General features: G+C 39.5%; 1 protein-coding gene across 2 annotated transcripts in view; it reads right to left on the minus strand.

The window, feature by feature from the left end:
* The window catches only part of nrg2a (neuregulin 2a), a 77005-nt gene that overhangs the window by 10593 nt on the left and 54044 nt on the right, over window positions 1–12368 (minus strand). For both annotated transcript variants that reach the window (XM_079355424.1, XM_079355425.1), the window contains exons 4-5: window positions 7160–7280; window positions 2428–2486 (exon numbers count right to left, since the gene is read on the minus strand). In XM_079355424.1, coding sequence (XP_079211550.1) covers window positions 2428–2486; window positions 7160–7280 — 180 coding nt within the window. The remainder of the gene's footprint in view (window positions 1–2427; window positions 2487–7159; window positions 7281–12368) is intronic.

Here is a 12368-nt window from a genome sequence, read left to right on the forward strand (position 1 = left end):
ATGTGGTCTGTGACTGGATGAGAACTGAAAATAACAGCCGTCCTTGAAGCAGTCGCACAGCTGCACTTAACTTAAACAGAAATCAGAAAAAGTGAGTGTAGGAAAAAGATCTCCCACACAACGTCGTCTTCGCTGCCAAAAAAGAGCAAGTCATTTCAGCGTAGTGGATTACGATTTAATGTGAAAATTACTTGACTTAAGAAGGGGATTTTTGTATTGTATTCTGAGCCAACATACAACAAACAGTATGTGGAAGCTCGACAAGTCAGACCACAGGGACTCTGAAGGCAGCACCAGGCAGCAGAGAAAGCAGATGAGGTTGGTATTTTCCTAGCTGTGATGCCACTCTGAATCAAAACCACAAGGACTTGCAAAGACATGATGCTGGCAAATCTGCAGTATGATAACAGGAGGCTGTATAATCTGAAATGAATAAAGGGGTTTAACACTTAATACTATATTATTATAAACACACTCTCTTTAACCCTGTGTAGCTTCCTTCGGGGAGCCAAGTCCTCAATGAAATCTCCTGTTTATGTTTCATTAAGATCGCGTCACTTTCTACTTTCATGTCATCACATGCTACCAACAGGTAACATATTGATGTAAAGCGAAGACAACTACAGCTAAAAATATGGAAATGCATGACACAAGAACGCGTGCCCGATTTTCAAATAAATAAAAGCCTTAAGGGCAAGATCTATCAAGCTGTAGTTCTCCACAAACCTTCATCTAATCTTGCTTTAGTTCTGCTGGTGATAGATGTGTTTTCTGATGTTGAGCGGTGCATAGTTGACTTCTCTTACCCCGGGCTAGCAAACCTTTTTGACACGACACTGTGGTATCGAGCATGAACTCCACACTGAGGACATGTGCTGTGAGAGCATGTGTTTTTAGTTATTTAGGGTATTTTAAACTATTTTATTATCTAATGTGAGTCCTGTTCTGAATGTTTGTATATTTTCATGTTACTGAGCCTCAACAAAAGCTAATTTTCTGTCACAATGTGATAGACAGCAAAGTTTTTTTGGCTATACATTGGATTGGTGTTTTTTCTTTGAGAGCTGGCTGTGATTAGGTGAAAAAAGTAATGCCTCCTTTTCAACAGCTGGCCTTTTTGTTGACGTAATGTGCTGCTGATACATATTCACATAAAGCACATAAAGCAGGCACCCCAACATCTTTCCTTACTGATTAGTGGACCTTTGGCAAATCCTCAATTATCCATAAAAATAAAATGATAGTATTCAAAAATTAAATTTAAATCATCAACAGGAATGCTTTCAGCTCATGTATAACCTATATACTATAGTTCTGTTTAAACAGGCCATCATTTCACACTTACTATCTTCATGAGGCCCTACGTGTCTTTTGTTGACTTTTGTTGGAGTAAAATACATTATCAAGGGTTCCCTGTTGTACTGATTCAATCATCTGTCATGCCTTTTGGCATTGAAACATTTACAGGCTAACTGTTTTAATCAATCGGCTCTGGTAGTCTAAAGCATGTTGTGTTTAAAGCTCCTGTGAGGAACCTTCTATGTGTGCTAATTCTGGGGACTCCTGTGGATAACGCAGTATGCCTTTGACTTTGCTGATCTTGTTCAGTACTCGTGTAAAAAGATGTTTTTTGGCAGGATGCTAGTAATCAACCTTCGGACACCAATCTAGTGGCAGTGATTATGGACATGGATAACAGAGGCATTAACATTTGAGTCTGTTTCATAACAGGCTAATAACTCCTCACAGGAGCTTTAAATCTCTTTGCAGAAAATGAGCTGCATTAGAAGGTGAGCTAAAGTCAGTCAGTATTTTTGCTCCCTTGTGTCATTGGGTCTGGTGGCTCATTGGTTGGGACAGCCTGCTGCTGTGGACATGCGAGACACCAACAGTTATTGATCCAATTATAATTAATGACCCTCTGTTTGATTGTCTCCATCGATTTCTCTATTTTTTTCGTACCGGCAGATGATTGTCCACCACTGAGCCTGGTTCTGCTTGAGGTTTCTGCATGTTAAAGTCAGTTTTTTTTTTCTCACCACTGTTGGTAAATATAAGTATAGTCTAGAAATTGATGAGTTGTTCTACCATTAGACTGTGTTGTTACATGCACTTGACTGTGTGCAAATCCAATCTCACAAAGCATCTCATCCACCTACTTGTTGCTATCACACTCACTATCAGCTAGTATTCTGCGAGTGCACATGCAACACAGCGCGAGTTAAAGGGCACCCAACATCACATGCAGACCAAACACAATCACAGACTCTCTGCTAAACTATGCCAGCCTATGAATGAGTCATTGGAGGAGTCACAGACACAACTATTATGTAATTACAGGACACTAATGCAATCTCTCTTGACACCAGCATGCACACATGACACGAGGACAGTCTGACACAGTGACAGAAGAGGAAATCGACATACGGTAGAAACTGGCCATAACGTAGGTTTGACAGCGGTCACCAGTAAAGTCATTTGGACACCTGATGGAAAGAAATAAAGCCACAAGAAGAGAGAGAAGGGAGGAGAAGGAGGAGGGTGGTGGTGGAGGAGTGAAGAAGAGGACGAGAGAGAGAGGGCAAAAGTGGAGTGGATAGGAGAGTATGCATAGAAGAAAGGGAGAAGAGAGAGAGAGAGGGAGGGAAGGGAGAGAGACACAGAATTAGAACAACAGCACAACCACAGACAGCCGAAGCAGAGTGTTCCCATGGATGACACCACCGTGTGCGGGGTGTCGTGCACAGCTCAGTGCGTGTTGACCTGAAGGAGGAGAAAGAGGAAGAGAACAGGGGAAGGTGAAGGGAGAGGAGGGCAGCTAGAGTCCACAGAGGTAATCCAGGTACAACTGTGTCTCTGTGCTCTGCTGCTCAAGTCAAGCGGACATACTTTTAAAAGGATTGGGCATGTACAACCGCAGCGGTTCAGTCTGTAAGCATCGCGGGCCGAAGTATCCATCTGGACATCTGGGAAAGAGCAGACGTGTTATGAAAAGGAGAAACACAAAAACATGAGTTGAACTGTTACAGTGACCTTTCGCAATTAAACTTCACACTGGAGAGTAAGAAACACAAGAGACTTTAACACTTCCAAGATTACTAATGTGTTCACTTACAGTACACACCAAAGGCGTCAGTGTAGGCTGATATATTCCCATCCATTTGAATTTCCCTCGGGATCAATAAACTGTCTGTCCATCTAATCTAAATTATTTTAAATTTCAGAAATAAAATGTGGACTCACGGGTTAGAATAATAAGGATTCAATAAGATGGCAACATTACAAATGTAAGTTGGGATACTTAAATAAATGTTTTCAGCAACCAGAAACAACAAAGGTAAATTTGTTGTAAATATGTAAGAAATGTTAATAAAAGAAACTGGTGATCATGTGTAAAAGATAAAAGATACACTGATTTTTTTTTTTTTAAATACCATATTACGAATAAAATATTTTTTCATACACGAATGAATAAGACCTACTTTGAGGAACTTTCTTTGTGATGATTGTGTGGCCCCCTGTGGACAAAGTGGTATACCTCATTTCTTTGCTGATTTTGTCCTGTACATGAGTAAGTAATGGTTTTAAAAAATATATATCTCATCAGGTTGTCCTTAGCAGTGAAATACAATGTTAACACACTTATCCTTCATGTCTTCATATTTTTTAAGAGAAACTATTCTTTTTATTTGCAGGGTAGACTTCAGGGGCTCCAACCGCAAAGGTCAACCCTCTCTTTGACCTCAGTCTGTATTTTACAGGACCAGAGAAGCTTCGTAGGTGATCAATAAATCAATCCTAGCAAGCCTGTGCAGCAAAGCTGAAAATAGGCTAATGTGGTTTACTCTCTTGGTGCCTGTTGGGAGCAAAAACGCTGTGTTCATAACCTGCAGATATGACAGTTTTACAACTAACACCATCGGACAGTGAAAACTCAATAACCAACATTTCAAGGGCTGGAAATATATTTTTAAATGGAGAATTCTTTAACGCTCAACATGTCTGGACCGTTCTGTTCACTGTGAGTTTGAAGTTACAAAAGGGATTTCTGACATGAAGCTTAATATTTGTGTAACTGAAGACAGACTACTGTATCATCACCATCAAGTGTGCCGGCCTGAGCCATATTTCCTCATTATAATCACATTAGGAAGAGCAGTTGCTCTTTTAGGGGCACCAGCATTCCTCTTGCAGTCACAACTAGACCACCAATCCAACAAGAGGTCATCGGTCGTAATTTACTGGTTTCACACAACGCCTCCCAGGAGCACCATAACATTCAGCATTAAATTACTCATCCTGAGTGATGGTGCTTAACTGGGGGAGAACACCACCTAGACCAAGGAGACTTTGCTGACAGATGAAAGAAATAAACTGTCACTGCATAATTTAAAAATCAGATGAGCGTGCAAAATATCCAGGGTGGTGCAGCTGCTTACTCCATTAGCACTCTTTTATCTTTACTTTGAAACAGGGGACATAAATCACTGTCAACATTAATTATAACTTGATCAAAACTAAACACAAGAAGTCAGATGGAAGACAATAAATGATTCAATATGTTAGCTGACATGAAACTTTACAGTCAATAGTAGACTTTGAGTATCTGGTCCACTCACGTAACCCATTCCTGACACAGAAAAGAGAGGATTGGTTACAAGTCACCAAAATATCAGGTTGAAAAATCTGCTTTTACTCCAAAATAACTCATTTTCTATGAGGATTTGAAAGTTCTTTAACCAATTGTTGTTTGACATTATGCAACTTGTTCAATAAATTCTACCAATTTGCAGCTTTTCTCTTATCAGGTTTGACACACTTTATGACATCACCAGACATTCAATGAATTATAAAAAGCGGGGAAAAAAATGGAATAACATTTCCTACCAAAATGTATGGTGGCACTCGTCCATATCAATTTAAAGTTAAACCATTTTTTAAAAACTGTTTTGTGACAATGACTGGGTTTGCAGGTTTTTTCATTTCTGTTTTATGTGATTCATAATGTACATGTTTATGAATTCCCAGAGTTTTTGCTGTATACATTTTTTTGGCGATTGCATTCTCTCGTTTTTAAATATTGTATGTTTTACTCGTTTGCAGCCAATTTCTTTGAAAGGAAATCTCCTTGCCATTTTATGTGATAGACCATCACTTATTTACTTTTGGTTAATACTTTTGGAGAGACCACATACTGTACTTCTTCTAGGGTTTTTTTTTTTTTTAAATGACTGTATTCAAATGAAGCAATTAAAAAAAAGTCTACTTCAAGGAGTGCCTTTCTTTATGTCATTTATGAACCTTGCCTCTCTGCTAAACAAAGTTGAGGGCTCAAAGTGAAGGAGCAGGGCATTAAAGTAGGCCTCGCTGTCTGCAGGACTTGTTTAGCCGGTGAGTAATGTCCACTGAAGCCTGGCCTATATTGAATGAGATGGCTGAGGGGCAACAAATCCCTGCAGGCCTTCACTGCATTATCCAACTTTTCTGGCCCCGTGCCCCGGCCGTGAGTGAATTAGCTGCAGCAATTGAGTTATTGCTGCCTCCAATTTGTACACAGTGTATTGAACGGCTGTTGCGGCCGTGTCCTCACTGCTTGGAGAGCATTCTTCCTTTGGCCAACTGGGCACAAATGCCTCGCTAATGTTTCAGCTGGACATCAAAATGGCCAGAGAATTATGCTACGATGACATATGGTGGTACAGAACAAGCAACCTAATATGTGGCAACCATGTTGAAAGAGCCATGTTCATATTCTGTGTTGTATGTTTTAGATTTTACTGTCACACTTAAAGCCTTTTATATTGAAATAAAACATGACTTGGACAGTGGTTACCATTTCTATAAATATTTTTTGGATATGATCTACATACATACATGTCTTTTGGTTGATTAAATGTCCATTACCATTTCCAAAGGTAATTGTTAAAACAATAGAAGCAGCTCTAAGTTCATATAAATTATATCTGTTTTGTTTGTCCTTTTCCTTTTGCACCATCATAGACAAAATATGAAAAAATCGTGATGATCAAATGACCTGTTTTAATTCAGCGCATTCATGAAACAATGAATAGTTACATGATAAGGGCCATCCTGGAAGACCCTGAGCACCCTCTGAGTGCAGAGTTTAGACTTCTACCGACAGGGAGGAGGTTCACTGACGTCAGGAGGGCCGAATCAAACAGATACCTGAGGTTGTCCCATCAGCAGGTTTTGAAATAAGCTGTAGGTGTACACTTGTACTATGAACTGTTGGTCTTTGTGTCCTTTATCTCCCTCACATCCATCACGGTGATATCCATGGTATTAGGTTTTATTTCTTCGACTTATGTCTTGTCTGTGTGTCGCCTATTTGGACCTCTGCTGAGATTTTTCAATCCAATAGGAATATATTCAGTTAAATATGACAGAAAACTAAGAAATCATTGACTTATCACATTTGTGAAGCTTAAACCTAATCTTTTACATGTTTTTTTGCTTGATAATGATTAATCTGAGCACTACAATATCAGAACAGTTGTTGATTAATGAAAACATATCAGTGCTCTGCAAAAACAGAAACAAAAAGCAGAGTTTATTTGACATGATAACTCCTCCGTGAACCTCTTCGCACACTATGTTTCCTAACCTCTTATACAAACTCAAATGTAAAAGTCAAAATCAAAAAAAAAAAGAAAAAAAGAAAGGTTGTTTCTGTGGTAATGTCAACCTGTTTTCTTCCTGGACAGCACAGATCCTCCAGTAAACTTTACACTAGGGTCTTGATCCCCTCTGCTAAATGTAAGCAATGATTCTATTGACCTCACTGGGGGCCTCTAAGAGGCATAAATATTTGCTCACCACTAAACCAGTGACTCATGACACTTTGGAAAAAAGGCTTTTAATGTGAAGCACTCCTGTACACTAAACAAGACTTAAAAGGATGAGCAGAGCACCGCCTCGCTCCATTATTTGTGTTAAAATACACAACAGGTGGGTAGTTAGGCAGTGTGGCTGCTTTTTCCTATGATGCGATGCTGCTGCTGAACTAAAGAAGAGCACACATCAATCGCTCGCAATGAAATAAACAACTCGGATGTCAAGAAATGATATGACTATGAGTTTGACAATAAAAAGAACTTTTCGAGGTGAACCCAAAATCAAAAAAAGAGATGTTACTCACTTGCAAGAGAGCTGATTAATACCATGTATGAAGTAACAGTCGCCGCCATTCACACAGTAAGCCTTCTCTGTGTCGTTGCATCTTCTGGCGTGGCCTGAGCCCGGAGATAGCGTTGTGGTTACTGTGAAGAAAGTAACAAAAAAAAACCACACACATTAGAAACACTTGTTTTCCTCTTGACCATAATTCATCTTTTATGCGTCAGTTGTAATCTTTGGGGCCCCAGTAGGATGAATAAATGATGATTTAAAAACAAGCTCTGGAGTTAAAGAGGCCTCATCATCAACACTCAGGGTTTTCTATTAAATCTGAACCTTGTTGTTTTTGTTTCAAGTGTGATAGTCCTGCACCTCGACAGCTTCACTCGTGCACTACTCTTAGCTCTATGAGGTCTCTTACTTTCCATCCACAAGTGTAATTGTGTCTTTAACCAGTGTTGACACTATCTGGAGAAGTTCTCCGAGCGAAGATAAATATTTCCCTGACAATGCGTGGGAGTTGTTTACTTCTTGACTCAGGTCTGTGGAACAGCCCTAAATGTCATGTACCTGCACTTAACCCTCCCCCTTCCCCTTCACCCTCCAAAACTGAGGAGATGTAACATGCTTGGGATGAAGGCTACTTATCAGGACACGAGTGGGGCCTTCTGAAGGTAAGAGAGTGCCAAAAGAGACAGGATGGGACCTGAGGAAGGAGAGCGCTCTGCATGTCAACACGTGATTGTAACCGTGTATCTGCTGTCAGACACACCGAAGCAATAAGTGTGACAGTTTGTTGGTAGGGATACTAATAATATTCTTTTTGTGAGAGATCTTCACAACTACAAATCATGAGCTGCAGCGTCCTGATGCTCAAGCCATGCAGAATGATGTGACACGAGATCGCTGGAGGACATTGTATTTCAGATCAGACATATGGTCGATTGTTTGCCACAGGGAGCAGATTTCACAACTCCCCTTCTGTACCACATGAAGAAGCTGCTCTCCTTGGGTTATGGAAGTGTGCTCTGTGTTGTACAGAAGCACACTCCTGGTTTTGCTAAAACAACATAGCTCAAATCCCATGCTAGTTAGCATAACAAAGCAAACATGGGGATGACATCAGTCTGTGCTTCACTTGCCAGAATTAGTCAGCACTCAAACTCCAAACACAATATTAGACCTGGCACAAGAAATATTGGACTCTTTTCGGTAATAAAAACTGCAACTGTTACATTGTCTGACCGCAAAAACAAAGTTCTGAAGCATAAATGTGGTCTTCTTTTTTTTTCCCATTATTTGTTATTTGAAGTTCTTTGTTTGGACTCATGTTCTCACATGTGTGCATGTGAATGTGTACGAGTCTATGCTGTGGTTCTCAACTGCTCGAGCCTCAGGGCCCACCAACGACTTCTTCATGAAAAAACCCCCCCAAATTTCTCATGTTTTCAATCAGTCAGGTTTATTGAATGTTCGGACCTCACACGGTATAAAATGTGATATGATGAAGAAACTGATTGAAACAATTATCTTGTCTTTTAAAAAAAGTGCTTCTTCAATTTTTGACACCATTTTTCTTTCTTATTTCACATTGAGTTTCACTGTATTGTTTTAGAGGACAAATGATCTTTTCAAACAGTCCTCTGTGGTATAGATCAAACATCTGTGCTGTGCTTTAATCAAAATATAACATGAATCAAGCACCAGAGGAGTTTTGTGACCCTGTATAAACCAGATCTCTCAGAACACTCTGTTTTTGGTGTGTGTCTCTTTAAATGAAATGATGTTTCATGAAATGTCCCCTTTAAGTTCTGTGTACTTCTGCTTTGTTTCTGATCATTTGAAGGTACAGGAATCAGTAGAGAAAGAAAAAAATGGTGATTTGTGTGTATCAAAATCTTCCAGTCAGTGTTTCTGTATGAAGGCATTCATGTTGTTTTCACACTCTGGCAGCCAAACAGGTGTCTGTCAATCATGAGCATCCATCCAAAGACTAAAATGAGTCATAAAACTGCAGCTAAATCTTTGATTTGATGAGATGTGCTGACATGAGCTCTGATTTATTTCTTTTTTTATTATGTTAAATAGCAATAATATGTGAGCTTTGGACCTAATCTGTCTTGTTATTCTTCTGCCAAAGTTCCCTTGAAATGATTCAAAGTTACATGCATACCACAGCGTCTTTCCGCTGTCACTTCAAAACTTTTCCAGAACTATTTCCAGGTTTACCAGTTAATCAGAACTACCTCACCGTCACACCTGACCTCTCACTCGCAGTGCTGGCGTGTAAAACACCTCGTAAAAAAAGATCAGACAAAGCTGTCAAGGAGAAGGGACCTGAAAACATTGTAAAAACCTCCTACGCTCAAAATAGAAGCCTTGTGCAGACTTCAACCGTTAAAACATGCCAAACAAAAGGCGGCAAAACAGGCTCGATCTGGAGCCGCGGCCTATCCCAGAATGCACTAATGGGAGGGAGGGCGAGGGAACGTCCTGGACAGATCATTAGTCGTCTGAATCCATACACAACTCACACAGGCACACACAGATAATCTGAAGTCCACCTGGCCTACATGTGGGTGGACTGTGGGTGGAAAACAAATGACCCGGAGAGAAGCCACACAGGGAGGTGGAGAACATGTAAACTTCACACAGAAAGGATCAAGGCGGGTATTTGAACCCTGAACACGTCCTGCAAGGTTTATTTGACTACTGGTCACACGTGATCTATTTCAGTGCAGTTGTTGAGAAACTTTGATGTGATTGGATGACATGATACACTTCACCCCTGATTTGTCCATTTCTTGGTTTCATTGGCATTGACTCTAATATTTACATTTAAGTGATTCTGAAAAAAGTTCCTCAACCACAATATAAAAGATTTGGGTTTAAATAACACTAGAAGCCAGCATTCACAATTTCAATGTCCACGCTAACTTTTTATCTTACATTAATGTTATGAGGCATGAAAACTGATTGTTGGAGAACCTCAGAGTTATCGTCCTATACTGCCGCTGAATGCTTGCCAAAGATTATTTCCCTAAATGATAAGCATCACCTGTCTGCACTTTAAAAAACAAAAACTACTGTTAGCAGAGCCACATTACTGTGGATATTATTGAAACGCCAACAGATAAAAAATGAGTTGTCTGTGAACTTGTCTCGCGCTCCATTTATTCATTTCAAAGACAGGATTCACTTTAAGTACTGCAAACTTTGTTTTGTTAACATTCAAAGCTGATATTGAAGAAATAACTGACAAATGTCACTTATATTGTTATTGAAGTACTTACAGGACACTGAATGATGGCTTAGAGATAAGACGCTGACGTCTTCTTGCAATAATAACTCCAACCTTAACACACTTTATGGAAGTATAATCCTAAGAGTTTATATTGATCAGCTTTAGTTGTAAAATATATAAAAATATTCTAGTTACTTTTTTAATCTGCAAGGTTTTTCAACAAGTTAGCAACATTCATTTTGCCTATCCTAGTGATTTCAAAGACTGCCATAATCTCAACAGTAATAAATCTATTTATTTATGAGCATTCATTGGCTGGTAGTCATTTGCTGTCGTCCAATCATATGATCCTGCACAGTAAGAGTCCTCACTTCCCTCCTTCTTTTAATCTACTGTCCTCTGTCTTTTTCTTTCGTGTCCTCCAGTTCCTCCCTAGCAGTGGGGAAAGGTTTTCGTTTCACTACGTCCAGTATGAAGTTAATGTCAGTCCTCATCCCGAGCTTAAAAGCACATGTTCTGATTATGATGTCAAAGCTAGAGTTAAAAGTGTGGCTACCTTGATTCCAGCAGCAGTGGGGAAAGAAAAAGGGAACAGCAACTACACAGAGGTCTATAAATCTCACATGTGGACCCACTTCAGGTTTTATAATAAACTTGTAAAGCTTGACAAAAGTATGTAAAAACCTGCTGAGCAGCAATAAAATATCAGGGCTGGACCCTGAGATGCCTTGGACATATTGTTTCTCGTTTTCACCTGCTCCTTTCTCTAGCCTCTGTAGCCATCTGCTGTGAGAGAAGTCAAGACCAACGCCAGTACATGAGTCAGCGGAACATTTGAGTGCGTTTCCATGAGATATAGCAGCAACAGATAAGTTCCCTGGCTTTTCCTCCTATTTTACTTTGTCTCCTGTACTATATGGTCTACTTCAATTAATGAAAGCAAACAACATTTAAAATTGTTCTGCCTTCTTGAATCTAATTAATAAACCTATATTTCTATTCTAAACATTGAGGGCATTAGTTGTGCATGAACCCTCTTTATGCACGCTTCCACTTGGTGACATCATCTGTTAGTGTAATGTGTTTTTGTTTTTTTTACTGATGACATGCAGGTCTATCTTCCACTAAAACACAGTGCAATAACTGCCTTATTTCACTCAGAGACTCTCTGGCGGCCACCAAATAGTGGATGTCACAAAACCTTAAAAAAAATCTTAGATAAAAACAAAAGTAATACAGGACTTGTCATCTTTGGTGAAGAAAAACACCAAACCCCAAATTTATCATGATCGAGGTGAATTAAAACCAACATCGCTGTGTTCAACATTACCCTGGTCTCTGAGTATTTTTACAATTATTATCATCATGAACACCTGATAGGCAGAGCTTGATTTGTGTCATTAATGAAGAAGTCCTACAGGTGAAGGGTATTTACTAGGAATGTTAACACGTTGTCTGAGTTTATTGTGTTAGTGAGCCTGCAGATGTTACTGCTGTCATTTATTTCTCCAGTGGGCTGCTTGGCAAATCTAAAATCCGTCGTATCTCTGGGGCCCAGCCATTCATTTGATGTCGTTGTGGTTCAGGCCAACTTCAGGCTGTTTCAACTCAGCAACAAAAATGGCATCAAAATTCTTTTTTCTTTTTTTTTTTCCAAAAGGTTCTCATTTCATTACTTTTTTTTCTGATATTGAGTTGTATGACTGAAGAAATGCAGGGGAGTTGCAGCTGTTTCAGTGCAATGCACCCTGGAACTTGTAGTCAGTTCTACCATGACTTCATGAGTAGAAAAGCCCGGGCACTGAGTGGAACTTACAATGACGGATATCAAAATTCAATTGACTTCATTTACAATCAACGCTGATGTTGATTAAAAGTGTGGCACATTTGTCTTAAAACCCCAGACCCAGTTCTACCTCGAGTAAATGATGTGTTCCGGCTACAAACAGACTGAACAAGACAGCATTGCAAATCCCTTCTTAGAGAG

This window comes from Symphodus melops (assembly GCF_947650265.1).
Source record: "Symphodus melops genome assembly, chromosome: 11".
NCBI lineage: Eukaryota > Metazoa > Chordata > Actinopteri > Labriformes > Labridae > Symphodus > Symphodus melops.